Below are 19,822 nucleotides of genomic sequence, written 5' to 3'. Positions count from 1 at the left end.
GATTTGTCTCGCATGTGTCCTATATGACAAAGGTAGCTGGTTCTTTCATAGTATTTCTGTCTATTGTTAAGTAAAAATGGTCTTTCTTTCACATTATTTTGATTCAGTCAAAAGTCCTAAAGCCAAAATGCAGCACAGATTACTAACCCATTAATGGCTCTGCTAATAAAAGGAATAGCTATTATTGAAATGATTATTCAAACATTTAATTAGAAAATGAAAGCAAAGCTATAGTTCTCTATATTCAGTCAGGGTCACTGATATTCAGTGGCAGATTGATATAATGGCAGTGGGCTGGTGTAAAGGCATAAAAACAATAACTATTTACAAAGTTACAATAAGCCTTCCTCACAATAACTCATTGAGACAGCTAGTGAAAGTATTTTGATTATCATATTATAGATGAGTAAATTGAGGCTTATGAAAAACACAGCAAATAAATTCAGAGCTGAGATTTGAATCCAAATGTTCTGACATTAAGTCCAATACTTTCTCCTAAAATCTCATATCATAAAGCCCACACACTTTATCAGTTTTGTTCTGAACCAATTAACCAAGCATTTATTAAGTGACTATTATGTGTTAGGTACTGAAGATGCAAATGAAAAGAATGAAAAGATTCCTATTGTGGTACATGATAAAAAACTTTAACCTCCCTTACCAAGGGAAGATAGAGCAGGTCCCCTATAACTCTGAAAGGAGCATCCTTTGGAACCTGTAGTTGTACAAGACTACTCTATAAAATAAAACAAAACTCTTACTATAATAATAAAAAATACCACTCATGTACCTGGGGATACTGAGACACTGAGGTCCAGCCTCTTGCTGGATATTCTGCAGTTTGACTTTCTCTAATAATTATTCCCATTAATGAAACTAATTAGCACAAGTAGTTGTTGATAAGACTTGACTCATTTATGACACATGTGGAATTTGAAATCATAGTTCAAAATACTGTATATGCCAACTTCAGATTCTCGGAAAATTGCCTAATTTCTGTGTTTCCCAGCTTCGCCATCTATAAAATTAAGGGATTGGAATAGGCAGACTCTGAGGTCCCTTTCAGGTCTCAATTTAGGGGCTGGCAATCTCAGATCTCCATCTATCAGGTAACTGTCAATAATGGGTGGCTACGTAGTGTTTTTCTCCATGGAGAAGTTTTTGAGGGCCTTCTTAGACGGGATACCTCAAAACATGAGGGCTATTTCTAATCAAGAGGTCATAAATCATCTATGCCTGAGAGAATTATGTACTTATATATTAGGAGTACTCCTGTGATTCTGAGGAATATTTATCTTTCCACCCTCACCTGCCTATATAGAACAAACCCTGAAAGCTTCCCCCAGGTCTGCCTTTCTGCCTTCATTCAAGAAAAAATTGAGGACTCCCCTCCCTAACCCCTTATTGTCTGAAAACCAATATAAGTTTTCAAAATAAAAACAAAAGCAGGACACAGTTCTGAACATACCTGTGCATTGGATTCATCCTTCTCCATCTTCTGGCAGGTATCCTTTTCTAAACCTAAAAACACAGAAAATCAATGTTATAAGTATTTCAGGGAATCTAGTCTTTCCATCCATAAGAGGAATTGCCTTTAAAAATGGGGATTCTTAACAGGAGGACTGTTAATTTTAATTGAATTTACTTAATTTAAGAACTCCTGCTTTACAAGTATCCCTGATGAAATTCAACAGTTTCATCGGGGTCAGGATATAGTATAATATAAAATAAAAAGTTTGGATTATAACTGAGTTGATGATATCTCTCCCCCCACTACTTTCACAAGCTGAAGGAGGGTAGGTATATGTGCCCACAAATGGGTAACACTGTATATATTAAGAGTTCTTGCTTTACCTAAGTGGATCATTCTATAGATCTACATGAAGCAATTTTTACAAATTTGGGAAGAGAGGGAGTCAGCACACAGTTCAAGGACACAAGTTAGCCAGAGACAAAGAAGTAAGAAGGAACACTGGGGAGACCAGGAGCAGCCACATGGGGGCTAGATGCTCACAGACAGAAGAGGAAGGATAACACATGGGGGTCAATGACAGATGATATGTGGTACTGAAGCATGAACAGATGGAAGACACTGGGTGGAGAAAAGGAGGGGAAGGACACTGAAAATGTAGGGATGGGTAGAATAGGGCAAAGATCTCCTCTGACAGAAGTTTCAAGCCCAGTCTCCAATCCATGGTGGTAGTCTCTCTGTAGTTTGTTCTTCTGCTTTCACTTGAAGGGGTTTTTGATTTTTTCCAAGTTTGGCAGGGGGTAGGAGGCCTGGAGTGAAGAGCCAAGAAGGGCAGTCATGGAGAGAGAAAACAGAGTACTACAAGCCAACACTGGAGGTTTTTCTTGGAATGCTGATTTCTTTTAGAGTTGTTTATATAAAATTAAATTTGCACAGCACAAATTTCCATAGTAAGAACTGGTCTGTATTATCAATTTTTCTTTTGATGAATCAGTTTTTCTTTTCTCTTTTTGTTTAAAAAAAAAAAATCTGTTATGTGGGATGGCTCTCTGGGAGGGTGAGGAAAAGAGAACTTAAGCTAAGTAAAAACAAAATATGCAAATAATATTTATTTCTAAAAATATGAAGACAGAAAATTGAGTTATCATCTATCTATAATCCTGCTATTCAAAATGAAAAGTCCAAAAAACTGGTTGAGTTAGCTGAGAACCCTCAGAACATCTGCAATGGGGAAAGGCAAGGCTGCCACCTAGTGTTGGCCAAGGAAGGTGCATCTTGAGTGTCCACAGCATCAAAAATTGACACTAGCTCGAGAGGGATAATAATTATTGAGTCACTCGCCTCAGTGAATTTTCTAATCTAGGTGGGTCCCCAGAAATAATGTGAATCTAGCTGATCTTGAAAGAAGTCTATATCTAATGAAGAAACAGATAAACACACACAGAAAATATGGTTAAACATTCTCCTGGGTGGAAACATATTGTACTGATGCAGATAGATACAGCCTGGGGCTCTGAGAGATTGAGTCAGAGGAAACACTGGAGTCCTGGGCTTGCTTTCTATGCACTATATGACCATAACTGCCTCTCAGTTCTCTCTCTATTAGTCAATGAAGTGAGTATAGATATATGGAGATATATATATATATATATATATATATATATATATATATATATATATATATTATATAATTATAACTGCTTCAGGCCTTATGCCTTGTAGTCCAAGCCCTTCCACAAATCCCCCATGAAGAATTGACTCAACTACTCCAGGCTGATCTTCTGAGGTTTCTTCACCCACATTTCATAGCTATTTGTCTACTTATTTAGGACTAAGAAGTGAAGAACTTCTGTTCTAACACTAACAACAGTTTAACACTTTCGAAGTGACTCAATCTCTGTGAATCACCTGAGATGCTGAGAGGTTAAGGGACTTATATATCCAGGGTATGTGTTTAAAGGCAGGGCTTGAACTTGGGTATTCAATGGGCCAAAGCTCTCTCTATTCATAGGAAATATTTTTATCTAATACCCATGTTTGTGGACATAAAAGTTGCAGAGCAAAGTTATGTTGCTAAATAGAAAATATGATTTATGCTTATTTCAGTATACAAATAAACAGTTCCAAACTTCACCTGAGAAGTGGAATACAGAATTTTCCTAGTAACTTTAAATAGCAAACAAGTAATAGTGGCTTGAGCTTAATGTATTTTCTGTAATGCACAAACAAAAGAAGATTTTTAAGATTTTGTACTGAATCACTAAGGCAGTGGACAATTTGGTTCTCCAATGCCTGAAAGCAGGACTATTTATAGAAGCCTAGGATCATACCTGCCTTCTCCTACACTCATACCAAGGTTCAGATGTTTAATGTCAATGCACAGAAGGTGAGAAATTGAACTAGCAGCTTTACTAAGGAGGTAAATGAGACCTCCCATCAGTAAGCTAAGCTTTTAAAGAAACACTTATACAGTATAGGCAAGGGCATGCAACTGAGAATAATACAGGACAGAACAAAAGAGGTCATGGTTCCTTTGTCAGAAATCTGAATGATTACATCCAATTCTGGGTCCTGCACTTTAAGATATTGACAAATAAATTGTTCCAGAGAAACAAAATCAAAAAGAGGCAATAGCTATGCCTCCTGTAGTAAAAAACTACAGAATTACTCTAGAGAAGAGAAATTGGGGAGAAAGTAGGGCATTATCATTGTCTTCAAATATTTGAAGGGGTAATGAATGGAAGATTAGATTTGTTTTGCTTAAGCCCAGAGAGCAGAACCAATACCAACACATAGTTATAGAGAGGCAGTTCTAACAGTTAGAGCTAGAAATACTTATGCCTTGGGTAGCATGAGAAGGTATTATGACCTTTTTCTACCTCCTCTCTATGCCTCTATAGGAAAATCTGTGGTGGTTCCCTTTCCCTTCTGGTTGACTATTGAGTAGACATCCCCATCAGTGTCACAACAGAGGGCCATCCACTTGGATCTACTCAACACCTATTCGCAACACCCATACTTTAGCTGAAGGTTCTATCCCTTTAACAACCTCCCATCATTTACATGGAGTGATGAGTGCCAGGGACTGTCCTATACAAGTGTATGGGAAGTAATGTAAGGTGATGAAGAGACCTCTCGCTTCCTTGCCACTTAGGTTTCACTACTACTCCTACAATATAGGACAGACACTATATTTCATCTTTCTCCCTTTGGCAAAAAAAGAACCAATGACAAAAATGAGATGAAGGACGGAAGAGAGACAGGATAAGAGGGAAGAAAGCTCACTTGTGTCTGGTGCTAAGCCATATAGTGTCTATGTTGCAGAAGGACTGCACCCTACAAATTCAGTGACCTAGGACAAAGCTCCAGCTGCCTTATCCCAGGTATGACTTTGAAATTAAGGCTTCAAATAAGTGGGAAATGTTTGTTTAGCTCTAAAAGAGCCATCCCAAAGTAGAGTGGGCAGGCTTGGGTGGTTGTGAGCTTCTTGTCACCGGTGTTCTAGAAGCAGAAGCTAGATGATCATCACTGCTTGGAACTTTATAAAAGGGAATCCATGCCTTGTGTAGGGCCAGATGCACGTGCTTTCTGATACCTCTTCTAATTTTGAGATTCCAAGACCTCTTCTTTATAAGAGTCCAGAGGAAAGAGCTGGCCCAAGTGCTCTGGTCCTGTTGTCTCTTCCCCTCACCCCCTCACTTCAATGACTCAATTCTTCTAGCCTTCTCATAAGGCAGCTATTGCGTCAGGCTTTCAAAATGCTCTAAATTATTAAATGTATGAGATAAAAGACATGCTCCCATACCTGCTTCTGAGGATGAAAATGCATGATTTATGGCAGACACAGGAACATTGGAACATTCAAAGTACTCCAGGTCTTCTTCTGGCTCACCTTTCACCTCGGTCTCAGACGGTTTCTGGCTGGATGATGTAGAAGCCAATTTCTCTTCATCAGTGGCGTGGCCATCTCTATTTGAAATGTCTGGGATCTGGGAGAGAATTGTTCCTTTATCCTATAGAAAGAACAGATGCTTAGCCAGTGAGGGCCGATTGTAGAGAACTCAGGACACATTCAGAAAAATACATACTTCAAGGGGTCCTCCTCAACTAATGAGAATCATGGTGATGAACCATCTTATAGAGGACCTACCCGATTCATCTACATGAATTTTCTTTCACTAGAGACCTTCCTACAACTCTTAAAGCCTATGAGTACCAAACTATTATCCCTTACACTCCCTATATGACCTGCCCATCTCTTCTCTAACAGTCTATATCTGTCCTTGATTATGGTTTTTGGGTCACTTTTCTGGTACAAATCGTCCTTGTTAATAATGCTTAGCATGATGCCTGGCATCTGATAGCAAATACTTTATGAATGCTTATTGAGAGAAAGGCAGCCTATTTACACCTAATCTGAGTCTTTCGATTCATTACCCTTTGTAGATATTTCAAGTAATGAAGACATCAACTTTAATATTTTGAAAGAATGGGCATATTCTGTATTTTGTCTCAGACTCTAGACTCCTATTACTCCATAACCACACAGGTTACAAAACAGATTAAAGTGGAAAGAGTATTCTGTTCTGAAAATGAAATGTCTTTTAACTAATTTGTTTCCTTGATTTCTCCATGTGAAGAGTTGAAGAGGGCAGTAGCAAAAGGGAAAGATGGAAGTCTGAAAATCAATTTTTTCAATTACCCAGAAAAATATAAACATACACACATACAAAAAAAAAATAAACACACATAAATATATGTTTATTTATATAGAATTTTCTATGTATATATTATATATTTCTATGTATTTATATCTTTTTGAAGGCCCAGTTTCCATGACTTGAGTAAGGATTGGGAGAAATTGGCAATTTTTTTTGCTATCTTCAATCACAAATTAAAAAATTTATGTTCTGTGAACCTCATAAAAAACATAATTAGACCTACCTGAGAACACACATCCAAAGCAAGGGGCTGAGTTTCATACTTCTTTCCTTTACAGCCACTCCTGGAAAGAAAAATAGGCCTATTTAGAATCACCTTTCTAGATTCCTAGGGTGTGAGATAGGGAAGAAAGTGTGTACAGCAGAAAGAGGCTAAAGCATATGAGACTGCACAAAGAAAGGTCAGAGATGGAAAATGCCTGATCGTTCATAAACTCTGTGTTCTCTCATAGAGAAAGAGCAAGAGGCAGAAATTACCACTGGGTTCATTCTCAAAGGAAAAATCACTTCCATAAACTATCAAAGGCTGAACTCTCAAATGGTGGTAGACTCTGTACTTCATTGGTACATTTCCTAAAAGTATAATCTCAGGCCTGAGAAATTAGTTTTTCTAGCTTCTAACATAAGATTTTGACACTGATCAGAAAATATGGCTCTTGAACAAGTTTTAGATAAACTACAGTTTAGCAAATTCCTTAGAAGTTAAGTTGAATAAGAAAATTGAGCAGATTTTCACTTTCTAACCAAAGAAGGAGAATTATAGTCAACAGACAGCATAACAGTAAAAATATTGGAGTAGCCTGATATAATACTATTCACATTTTATTAGTAACAAGACAGATGATGAACACTATGTCCTGTGTACAGTCAGAACTGAAGAAAGAAAACAATTTAATATGGCACTTGCTATTTTGAGAAAGCACAGGATTTTGCTGTTGGACAATCTCATTATGTTTCTGTGTTTTTATTTCAGAGGGGGAAAAAAGATGCATTTGATTTTTAAAAAACTTTTTTATTTCACTTAAATGATATATCCAATATATACATAATTGTTAGAATGTACTTGATTGATGTACAAAATCTGTATTTTCAAGGTTCTGCTCTCATGGTTACCTCAAGTACTGCCTGAAATTGTGAGAGATGTTAAGTTGACTCAGCAGAAATGCATACTTATAAAATCCAGGACTTTGTTCTCTCACATAAAGGCTAGACAGACTCCCAATGGCAGGTAGCAGGTGAGAGGGCCAAACAATGGTCGTTTTTTTCCATCTCAGGGCCAAACGAGAAGCTTTCTGGACCACTTTCTTTACCAATGTCAGGACATGTTACAAGGGCCATGCCATGGAAGCAAGCTCACATAGCTAAGGCTAGAAGGCCAAGTTTCCATTCCTTTACATACAGACAATTGCAAGGCTCAGCTTTTTAATGAGGCAGAGTTTGAAATGCAAAAGACACAGTATCAAACTAAAGTCAGAGGCGGAAGCCAACATGCTGCAGAAGGACAATGGGAGGAGGGACAAGAGCCAACCCACCCCAGGACCAACAGAAACCATGGAAGAGTACTTACAACAGAAAACAGAGAAATTTCACTTGTTCAGTAGTCCTGATGCACCAAAAATTTAAATAAAAAAGAAATAGAGACAGGAAAGAGACAGACAGATGGAGAAAAAAAAAATCGTGTAAAGACTGGGATATTCTCTCTCGTTTGGTAGATGTAATTCCCTCAATGATGTATAGTGCAGATAAAGGATGCCCAATTTCACAGATGTTAGTTACCAGTGAAGAATGATTGCACAAACCTCAACTTTACAAAAACAGAATTGGATGCTGCACAGAAAAATGTTAAGAGAGTGTTAGAAAAATCAGGATGTTCACTCCAAAAATAAGTCTAACAAAGATATGAAAGTTACTCTGAAAACTGTATAACAATAAAGTGACCACTCAAATGATCCACATATTTGAATGCATAGAGCACTGTTATAACTTGCACTTACAGTTTTCAGGTTTGCAGTGCCATATGCTATCTCATTGGCTCCTTGTGACAACACTGTGAGGTAGGACTATTATTATTTCCATTTACAAATGAAAAATCTGAGATAAGTGACCAGCCCAGGCTCACACTATTGCTAAATGTTTGAGGCTAGATTTGAACTCAGCTCTTCCTGACTCCTAAGTCCAGTGCTCTGTGCACTATGTAGCTGTCTTTAACCCTCAGGACCTCAATAGTGTCACACTGCAGTCCAAGTTTATATTTGAACCTAAATAACAATACATAAAAATCTAAAATATAATTTCACCTAGCTTATTAAATATCACATCACAAATGGTCAGAATCTGTATCAAGATAATTCACTGTAAACCAGAGAAACAACACAGAAACAAAAATCTTTGTAAACTAGCTCTTTCACAACAGTGTGTGTGTGTGTGTGAAGTGAAACATTATATAAAGATGACAAATATGACTGGGCTTTGGTCCTTTTACAGATGAGCAAAACTGAGGCTTTGAGAGGCTAAATCCCATCGACTGTCAGACAGATCTTATCAGAACCAGGACCACCACTTTAACCATTTTTCTAGCAGATTATACTAAGCAAGTACAAGGGTCTCAGACTTGGTCACTGCTCAGGATATGGAGGAAGATCTTCTCTACCCGAAATCTCCTTGATTATCCACAGAACATGACATTGTCTTTTGCAGAACATGCCAGGAGACTATTAAATAGGATAAATTTTTAAGAAATGATTACTAAGTGTTCTGGATAGGAGAACCATCAGTCAGGAGAGTTGATGGAGAGGTTTATTCATCAAAAATAGCCATGGGAGATCCAATCCAGTGAATGGAAGAACATAATGGCAAGTGCTTCTCACTAACTGAAAGTGTATTCTGATTTTTTTGAAGAAGTACACGGGAAAATGTATGAAGTTTTCTTTCTAATTGGCATAGATCTTTTTGGACTGACCACTCTAACTTATCTTCCTATCTTTCCTCCTCTTTAGCATAACAATAACTCTTAATAATGCTGACCAACTACTTCTCTGCCATTTATCCTGGGTATACACATACATGTATATTCATATATACAAATATTTTTTCCTTTCAGTCCAGATCTACGATTTCATTAGTCTAAAGAAACTCGCAGTGTAGAAATTCCTTCAACCAATGGATATCAGCAATTCATCGGTAACTTCTGGTACCTGAGAGCTAGCTGTCTGGTACCTGAAAAGATTAAGTTTGTGACCTATTCAAGGTCACAATGTCAGAGACACTAGAGGAACACAAGTATCCTCATTAACTGGCATTTAACAGTTTAAAAAGCACTTTATATATACAGCTTCATTTTGCCATTGCAAGGACATTGGTACCAGGATTAGAATTCAGAGAAAAGAACTTGCCCAATCCCATACATGATCACAAAACTAATAATGTCAGTCAAGAATTCAATCTGTCTCTCCTCTATCTCCCAAGGTCACTAAAATGTCTATTGCACCATCCACTGGAAATAACATCACAAAAGAACCCAAGAAAACAGGCAGATATTTCTAGACATTCAGTTCACTTTTAGCCTAAGTCAGGGTATTTGACCCCGTCACTGATTTAGGGAACTCTGGAACTTTTGGACATTTATATGGTTTCTCAGGTTGAATAGCCCTTATGATTCCCGGACATTGCCACATCCTTCTGTCTTCTTACAGCTCATCTAACTCCAACTCCATACAAATAAGGAAACTGAGACCCATAGAGCTGAAATGTCAAGGTCATATAGAACATCAGTGGGCAGAACCATCCAGTTTTCCTTATTCAATTTCTTATCAAGACACACCAACATGAAGTGACTCCTCACTTGATTTCTAATTCTGTCATCCACTTTCTATTTCTTGATTCAAGGGACCAGAATACTATCCCTGAAAAACAGAGCAAAGACATAAAATGTTGAATTTTAACTGTTGCTGGATTTGGACACTGGATATGGCCAGAAATTACATATGCAAAGACTTTAATAATTCAAAAGGTACTTGAAAGGAAGATCCAAGATTCAATAAGAGGGAAAATATACAAGCAAATAATTTATAGATCTTTCTGCGTTAGATATAATGATCCATTTTCTAAACTGCTATCTTATAAATCACAAAAATTACATATTATGGAAGACTGTGCTACTAATTTTAGGCAGGCTTCTATATGGGGCTAATATAACACTCTATATTAAGCCAAATGACCCAACTGATGACAAGGTTTTGGAGGCCTATCACCGGGGCTGTTGTTCAATCTCTTAACAGAATCAAACATACGAGACAAAAAAGTTCATGTAGAATTATCACCAATTTGTTACAAAATTGACTTTGGTGACTTAATTTGGTGAGCTAATCTGTTATATTACGCAAAATAATGAAAACTTTACGTTAAAGCTCTTAGCATCCATCTTTGTTCCTTCTGTACCTCCTCCAAGTTAAATAGGCACCAAGTTATGGCTGTCAGGCCCCACACACAGAGTGAAGAATAGAACTATCCCAGTATCCACCCTCACTCACGTTATCAAACGCGACTTTGCCTTCTTGGGGGAAGCTGTCCCTTTCTTCACCTCCTCACCCTGTACTTCATACAGCTGAGACTCTAAGATTTCAATAGCTTCATTACCATCTTCTGGTCCACAATTGGTCAGGGTCTTTGTAGGCTTAAAAGGATCCATGGAATCATCAAAGTTATCCGGATCAAAATGATAGGACCCCTTGGAGAGGAGTGGGGAGTTCTGCAGAGTGGAGCTGCCCCCAAAGGGGTTAAAGTTGGAGCTGTCTCCCTGATTGGGTTCTAGTTTAGAGGTGGCTTTTTGGAGGGGAATTTCTTCATCTGCTGGGTGTGAAGGCTTTTCCAAACTTTTGGCAATAACTGGCTTGCTGATTCCATCTTTCTGTGCCCTGACAGCCAGTTTGCTAACCATCTTCCTGCCTCCATGTGCAGATTTCCTAAGAGGGGGTTTCTTGACACCTGTGCTTTCCATGCCATCTGTGAAATCAAATTCCAATTTCAAAGGTGAGCCCCTGGATTCCTCCAGCAGTTCTACCCCTGAATCACTGGCATCTCCACTGGAAGAACTTAAGGTTTGCTTCACTGCAGGAGGAGAATTGGGGATCTTGGAACCTCCTATCAGGAAAGGATTTGTATTTTCATCAAGCTCATCTGGATTGAACTGATAGGATGCTTTGGGGATAGGGTGGTCCTCCACAATGGTATCGGTTTCTGAGAATTCTCCTCCAGTTGCTCTTATCTTTAGAGACACTGGCTTGGGTTTTCTAAGCTTGCTTCTGCTGGACATGGATTCTGGCGGCAAGGTTTTGGTCTTCAACTCAGTATCACTGGAAGCCTGGAGTGTCAATCCCATGTTGTCTTTTGTCACTGAGTCTTCTTGTGTGGCTGATGATTCATTGGAGGACAAATCCTGATCAGAAATCGCCGTAGGGATCTCCTCAGGCTTCTTGGCCTCCAACAGCAATGGCATCACTGAGGGAAGCTGACCAGCTTCAAGGTCTTTCTTATCTGCCGGAGGGGCCAGGAGGTATGGTGGTGCCTCATTCTCAGATGACCCAGGACATGCCTCTTGCAGATGCTTTTCAGATACTTCTGCTACCAGCTGTTCATCAAATTCCTGCAGCCCTAAAACAAAAATACAAAAAATAGCTTTTTAAATGTATATCTGCTATCAGCGAAGGTTTTGTATCATACAAATGTCATGTATAAAAAGACACAAGCTCCACATCCCCACTCTTGTCCTTGCCCTATTCTTTTACCTTTAGAAAGCAATGTCAGGAATATTTCTATTTGGTGAATGTTATGTTACGGAGGTTGTCATATGCCATTCTAACTGGAGACCGCAATGTTATAGACACAGAACTAGAAGGGATTTTACAAGGCAACACAGTCCTATCCACTCCTTTGGCAAGGCAGGCCCAGAGAAATGAAGCAAACCTTTGCCTAAAGAACACCCTGCAGTTGCTCAAGAATTAACTTGTTTGTATCAAGTGCCCAAATTATATGAATAGTTAAGTAAGAAAATGTATCAAGAATACACTGAAGTTCAACAGCAAAGATCATCAAGAATAATGTGCACATTTCCTTCAGCCCTAAAAGTTCTTTAAAAACCATTCTTTCCTCTCTTTAAGAAGCTAACAGCACATAACTGTCAGAGAGAGTTTGCAGGACCTGCTCATCAAGAATTTTAGGGTCACCAAGTTTTGTCTGAACAGATTTGGAATAATAGATGTTAAAAAACACCAGCATTACATGCTCTACCTACTTTCTCATCCCATATTCTATGTGTTAGCCCAGAAATAATGGGAGCTTCAAAAACTGAAAAGCATACTAACTGCCCTTTCCAATCTAAACATCCCAGAAATTTTTAGGAATTAGATCAAAGGCCATCCCAATAGACTTTGGATAAAAAACATCATCTGCATCAAAAAAAAAAAAAAACAAAAAACAAAAAAAAAAAAAAAAACCTAAGGAGATTTTAATGTAAATCAACACATGCTAAGTTCACTTCTGTTTTTTTCCCCCCTCCCATGGTTTTTCCCTTTTGTTCTGATTTTTCTCTCCCAACATGATTCATAAAGCAATGTGTACTAAAAATAAATTTAAAAAATTAAAGTGTAAAAAAATTTATGTTGGGGGATGGGAGGAGAGGGGAAGCCAATAACAAATGACACAAATAAGAAATATCAATCTATATTTCAGTATATCTTGTGAATTCTATTTTTATTTTAGGACATCTCTGAACTAGGTCAAGGTAACAGGTTAATATGTATTCTTATTTATTGGTGATAATTTACATAAAATTAAATCTCTTTTTTTCTGGGTTCTTATAGCAATGCTGCATATTCCGATGTGTCAACTAAGGGAAATTTAATAAGGAAAACATTTATTATAACTAATACAACATTTCTCTTTGAAATAAATGATGACCAAAAAAAAAAAAAAAAAGAAGAAAGAAAGAAAGAAATAATGACAAAGAAGCAGAGTATAAGCCATGGCTTAATAAAGAGATGAATTTTCTCCATCCAGCTGGATACTGCTATCTTCCTTCCTCTTAGCTTGGCCATCAAGATATCTTTAAGGGGATTAAAAACCTAGCAATTCATTAACATTTTTCTAGAGATGGGAGATCTTTTTCTTAAATGAACATATAATCAAGTCCCAAGTGGAGAGTGGGGCAGAATTTGGGAGGCAAAGGAGAATGATATAAATAGGACTGGACTGGAGTACTGGATTCCAATTCAAGTAATAGTACTACTTGTGTAAGAGCAGGTTAAACTTATTGCCTCTGTTAACCAATGTGTAAAATAGTGACAATATATAATACTTGATAAGCTTATGAAGTGATTGTGCTGTGAATCTGCAAAGTCATACATAAATGAAAGTTTCTCTTATCTAAGAAACTCATGCTTCCAATTTAAGGAGGCTTCTACTCCAAATTCCAGTACTTCTTGTGGTCCTAAAGTACTTTAAATCAAACTACAAGTTGAACATTCACTAGAACCCTAAACTTCTCCAACTACACATGGACCTTCCTCTGAGACAGCTTCCTTCTCAAATACTCTATTCTAATACTTCAGAAAAGAGAGCAATATATATGATTCATTAAACCTAAGTAGAAGAGGTAGAAGAAGGTGGTCAAATTTCCATTGTCATGACCAACCTAGATCCCTGGTCCTGCATCACTGGAGGAACTCCTACCTGGAAGCTAGATGCCAATGCTCATGCAGGATAAACAGGAAAATACAAGCATTCATTGTTTAGTTAACTCAACAGAAAGCTATTCTCACTGTGAGGATCATTTTTTGAACATCACAAAATCACTGATTCTCAAAGCTGGAAGATGTCTCAGATTGTCTACCTTTAGCACAATTGAGATCTAGCCTTGCCACTTATGACTATTCAGCTAGAGTCAAAGAGCAGTCAGTCATTCACGATTCAATTTCAACTTGAAAGCATGTCTCTAGAGGAGTGCCCTAAGGATCTGCCCTTAGCTCTGTGGGTTTTTGTTTTTTTTTTTTTAACATTTTTTGTTGATTGGATTGAAGGCTATTTAACATCATTATGAAATGTGCAGATGACAGAAAGTTGGGAGGAAATGATAATAGATAACAGAATCTAAAACAATCTATGGGTCAAAATGGAATTTATTAGTTTTAAATGTAAATTTTAAACGTGGGAGACTAGGAAATTATGGTGCCATTAAAACAAAAAGGGAGGTTTCTCCAACTGATAAATGCTCAAAGAATATGATCAGAAGGAAGAATTCAACCTAACAATAGCCATGTGAAAAAAATACCACAAATCTTTATTAGAGAAATGCAAGTAAGACTTCTTTGAGGTTCTACTTTGCACTCATCAGATTGACAAAGTTGCCCAAAAAAGAGATAATGATAAACACTGGAGGGACTATAGGAAAACAGGGGTGCTAACACACTGCATTGTGGATGGAGCTGTCACTGATTGGGCCAGTCACTCTGGAAAGCAATTTAGAACTATATTTGATTGGCTGTTGTCCTAAGGTCTTGAAGAGGACCAAAATGACATTACTATATTACAGTAAAGTTACAGTGTGTCTGACTGGCTGATCAGACCAATATGAGTGTAGAGTGCTTTACCATAGTCAGACACAAAATCCCTATGAACATCTGGGGTGAATTCTCTAACTATGCACGTCTGGAGCTTCTTCTGGGCTAATTTACTTCTGCTTTGCTCATGGAGCACAGCACCTTTTCTGATGAGGGCATGCCATGCTGGGTGGTCCTGTGTCAGTGTCTCCCATATCATACAATTGATTCTAAAGTTAAGCGAGACCTTGAATGTATCCTTGTATTGCTTTTCTTGACCACCTTGTGAGCACTTGCCCTGTGTGAATCCTCCATAAAATAGTTTTCTTGGCAAGCGAACATTTGGCATTAGAACAATGTGGCCAGCCCAACAGAGCTAAGCTCTCTGTAGCAGAGTTAAATGTTTAGCAATTTAATTCAAGAAAGGACCTCAGTGTCTGGTATTTCATCTTGCTGGTGATCTTCAGAATCTTCCTAAAGCATTCAAATGTCAGTGATTCCTGGTATGGCCTGGTAGACTATCCAGGTTTCACAGGCAATGAGGTCAGCACAGTGGCTCTGTAGACTTGACCTCAATTTGGTGCTCAGTCTAATACCTCTCCATTTTCCTTTGAAGTCTCCCCAACACTGAGACGCATGTGTCAACCTCATTTTCAGTGTGGACATCCCTGGAAAGTATTCTGCCAAGCTAAGTGAGCTTATCTAAAGTATTCAAAACTTCTCCATTTGCTTTAACCAATGGTTCCATATATGGATGATATAGAACTGTCTTAGGTTCTTACTAAGTGCTAATGAGATAATGATATATTAGGTTCTTACTAAGTGCTAAGTTGGTACTTAACAATTCTCTAGTTCCGGCCTTTAAAGGGAGTTTACCCCTTTGAACTTTTGAGGGGGAGTTTACATATGAAAAGGAGTTTACACAACCTTTAAAAGGAGCAAGTTCATTGGTTGAAGTAATTTTCCCATAATTACTTGAGTTTTCACACGCCCCTTCTCTGGGAGGATAAAAGAGACAACATTGGGCCCAGAGAAAGGAGTCTACTCTAGGTCAGAGTTGGGATGGCTCTCTACAGGAAGAAGAGTCTGGCCGGGAGATTGAGTTGAGACAGCAGATCTCCTCCCAGAGAGCAATCTGCAGTTTCTAGAGACAACAGAACTTTACATATTGGCACCCAACATGGGGCAAAGACTTTTGCTTATCCTGACAAGGATTTATTCTAAGCCCTTCAGAGGAGCGAGCCCGGACCTTGACATTTTGGCGCCCAAACAGGGACAGACACCCTACCTCCACTGAAGTCCTCCAGTGACTAGATGATTAGGTGAGTGTTCTAATAGACAAATAAGGAACTTACCTTGTTAAGGGCTAAACCAGCAATCTCTTATAGCTGAAATGGTGCAGATGTTAGCTAAAGACATTCCCTTGACCTCAGCCAACTCAGCCCCAGCCCCAGTCCCAGCAGCAGCCTCAGCAGCAGCCTCAGCTCCAGCCCCACTCAGGAGTAGTGCTATAGAGAGTATAATTAAGATAATTGAGGAGCAGAGTTTACTTGTAACCTGGGTACAGATTGATAAACTCTTGGGTGGATTAAAATGCACATCCCCTTGGTTCTTAAAGGAAGAAAAACTAAATGTAGATAACTGGAAGCTAGTGGGACTTGAAATGAAAGAATTTCATGCAAAAAATGGGTCTTGTTCAATTTCTGCAGAGGTATTTTATATGTAGTTCAATTAGCCTTAAACTATCGAGCAAGTTGTAGGAGAAGGATGAACAGAGGAGGAAGTGTGAGGAAAAAAAGAAAGATCAAGATCTTGCCCAAGGGCAAGGGGATTTAAATGAGGAATTAGGGTGTGATGACTCTGATTCTCTTGAAGAAGCTTCAACCCCACCTAGAGAGCAGATTATTGACAGGCTCACATCTACTCCACCTTCAGGAGTGGAGGAAGAAGTTCAAAGGGGTAAATTCCCCTTAAAGGCCGGAACTAGAGAATTGTTAAGTACTGACTTAGCACTTGAGTGAGAACCTAATATCTCATTATCTCATTAGCACTTAGTAAGAACCTAGCACAACTGGTTGATGGAGGACCTGTATCTTCTTCATGTTAACTGCTAGGCCAAAATTAGCATAAGCAACAGAGATTAGATCCATACTTTTTTGTTGCATCTCAGCTTCTGAGACCGAGAGGAGTACACAATCATCTGTAAATAAAAAATTTTAGTTTTGGCCATCAAAGCAAGAGGAAAAGGATTTATCTATCTTATCTATAATACACATAAAGCAGCTTTTTGTGATGACAAAGAACTGGAAGGTGTGCATCAACTGGGGAATGGCTAAACAAATTATGGTATAAGAATATTTTGGACTGGAAACTGAGTGGATGCCCATCAATTGGAAAATAGCTGAATAAATTGTGGTATATGAATATTATGGAATATTATTGTTCTGTAAGAAATGACCAGCAGGATGATTTCAGAAAGGCCTGGAGAGACTTACATGAATTGATGCTGAGTGAAATGAGCAGGACCAGGAAATCATTATATACTTCAACAACAATACTATATGATGATCAATTCTGATAGCCATAGTCCACTTCAACAATGAGATGAACCAAATCAGTTCCAATAGAGCAGTAATGAACTGAACCAGCTACAGTACCCAGCGAAATAACTCTGGGAAATGACTGTGAACCACTATATAGAATTCCTAATCCCTCTATTTTTGTCTGCCTGCATTTTTTATTTCCTTCACAGGTTAATTGTACATTATTTCAAAGTGATTCTTTTTGTACAACAAAACAACTGTTTGGACATGTATACATATATTGCATTTAAAACTTATACTTTAACATATTTAACATGTATTGGTCAACCTGCCATCTGGGGGAAGGGGTATGGGGAAGGAGGAGAAAATTGGAACAAAAGGTTTTGCAATTGTCAGTGCTGAAAAATTACCCATGCATATATCTTGTAAATAAAAAGCTATAATAAAAAATAATATTTTGGAATGTTTTGTGCTATATGAAATGATGAAAAGGGGAGACTCAGAAATTTGGGGAGACTGCTATGAATTGAACAGAGTGAAATGAGCCCACCCAGAACAACTTATTCCTTAACATTTTAATTTGTTAATATTCTAATTCACCATAAAACTGTAAATTCAAACAACTTTGAAAGACTCGATAACTCTGATCAACACAATGACTAATGACAATTACATGCTACTGATGAAGCAAATTAACTAAGCACAGAGGTGATGGACTTAGGATTCAGAGAGACACAAGCTATTTGGCTATGGCAAATTTGGGAATTTATTTTGCCTAATTATTTGTTACAAGGGTTTTATTTTCTGTTTTTTCCCTTCAATTGGGGGAAGGAATAAAAACAGATTTTTATTCATTGAAAAAAATAGATAAAAAAGCAGGGGAGTCTGGAAGAATACATTTGGGAGAAAAGACGACTTCTGTTTTTAACATGTTAAATTGGAGGACATCCAGGTAGAAAATGTTCAATCAGCAGTTAAAAAGATGCTGAGCCTGAAGGCCCTGAGAGAGATCAGTACAACTCAGTACAATTAAAAGTCATAGCTCTGGTAGAGGGGATAGAAGGATGATCTTAAGAATTAGGAAGATCTGGGTTTAACTCCTGCCTTTGATACATACTAGTGTTGTAAATATCTGTGTCATTTTATATCTCAATGTCCAGATAACTTTTTCTCCCAGATAATTTTAAACATGAGTTCTTGAGTTTCTCCCCACATTAAGTTCTTTGTTCATGTGAAATCACAGATTAAGACCAAAAAATAAAAATGTTTAGAGACTATCTCAGGCCTTCTTCTAAATAGATCATAAACAGAAGGTTGAGGGCAGAAGGGGACAATTTGTGTAAATAATTGTCCTATTTAATCTGATCTGGCATTTTAATTGTTAAAAGTATCTCCTGTGACTAATAACTTCACTTGCAGTACTATTGAAATTCAAGGCCCATAAAGCCAAGAAGGAAGAGAGAAAATTTAGATGTGAGCCGGGAAGCTCAAAACTTTTGAAAAACACATTTACTTTAGGAGATGGAGAAGGGAAATTTGGGTTCTTTGGTTTGCTTAAATGTAATTTGTGAAAACTGGTGGAGATTCCGGGCAAAGACAATATAATAACAACAAGTATATTGCTAAAGCACAGTGTGACTTATGTCTGTCAGAAAACAGCTTTTCCTTCAGTTAAGTTAATTGGGCCTTTTTTGGGCCCTGATGCTTCCTTTATCCAGAAATGCCTGTGTTCACAGGGAGGAAATATAAAACTTGCTTGCTTCTCTAATCAAACATGTATGTCATAATACTTCTAAGATTTTTTTTTTTTAATAGTCTTGGATCTAGTTTCAAAAGAGTTAATTATGCAAGTACAAAAGTGAAAAATTCTTAAATACTAAGTTACTACAAACTCCTATAGGACTTATACTACTTATAAGGACTTACATATTGATTATAACGATCCTGAGATATATGGTGTCTAAGTTACTGTTATCATCATCTAACAGATAAGGAAGGTGAATTTCTCTGAAACTCAATTGCTGAAGTTTATACCGCTTAAAAATGTCAGGGTTAGGATTTAAGATGAGTCAGCAATTAAACTCAGTGGCTAAAAATTTGATGAAGTCTGAGGCCGCATTAAAAGAATCAGCATTTGTGTAATTATGTTAAGCAAACTTAGCCCTGAAAAAGATATGAGAAAACACATTTTTCTTTTCTTGAATAAAAATGGGGAAATACTAAATATATCTGTTAGACTTGATTCATTTACTGTTTAGTTCAAATGAACTGGGTTTTTAATTCTTTGTTTTAAAAAATAGCTCCCTGGGAGAGAAGAAATACATGGCAAATTTTGTGGTGTAAAAATGAAAGGTTTCAATAAAAAAAATTTTTTTAATGAGAAAAAGAAAATCGGTATTCAAAAGGGAAGTAACTACTTCATTATCCTCTGTTGGCTAGACCACAACACCGCTGGAATATTGTCTTCAGTTCTGGGAACCTTATTTTAAGAAGTCC

At 37.6% G+C, this 19,822-nt stretch overlaps 1 protein-coding gene across 11 annotated transcripts in view; it reads right to left on the bottom strand.

Annotated features, from left to right (window-relative positions):
• TACC1 (transforming acidic coiled-coil containing protein 1) overlaps positions 1 to 19,822 on the bottom strand; it is a 161,540-nt gene that overhangs the window by 25,245 nt on the left and 116,473 nt on the right. For 6 of the 11 annotated variants that reach the window (XM_074287293.1, XM_074287291.1, XM_074287292.1 and 3 more), the window contains 4 exons: positions 10,722 to 11,841; positions 6,416 to 6,476; positions 5,277 to 5,484; positions 1,469 to 1,521 (listed from right to left, as the gene is read on the bottom strand). In XM_074287293.1, coding sequence (XP_074143394.1) covers positions 1,469 to 1,521; positions 5,277 to 5,484; positions 6,416 to 6,476; positions 10,722 to 11,686 — 1,287 coding nt within the window. In that variant the 5' untranslated portion in view covers positions 11,687 to 11,841. The remainder of the gene's footprint in view (positions 1 to 1,468; positions 1,522 to 5,276; positions 5,485 to 6,415; positions 6,477 to 10,721; positions 11,842 to 19,822) is intronic. The other 5 variants (XM_074287290.1, XM_074287287.1, XM_074287297.1 and 2 more) reach the window with 3 other exon arrangements.

The sequence above is a fragment of the Sminthopsis crassicaudata genome, chromosome 2 (genome assembly GCF_048593235.1).
Source record: "Sminthopsis crassicaudata isolate SCR6 chromosome 2, ASM4859323v1, whole genome shotgun sequence".
Lineage (NCBI taxonomy): Eukaryota > Metazoa > Chordata > Mammalia > Dasyuromorphia > Dasyuridae > Sminthopsis > Sminthopsis crassicaudata.
Note: the sequence above shows the minus strand (reverse complement) of the source record. Positions and strands in the feature narration are given on the sequence as shown.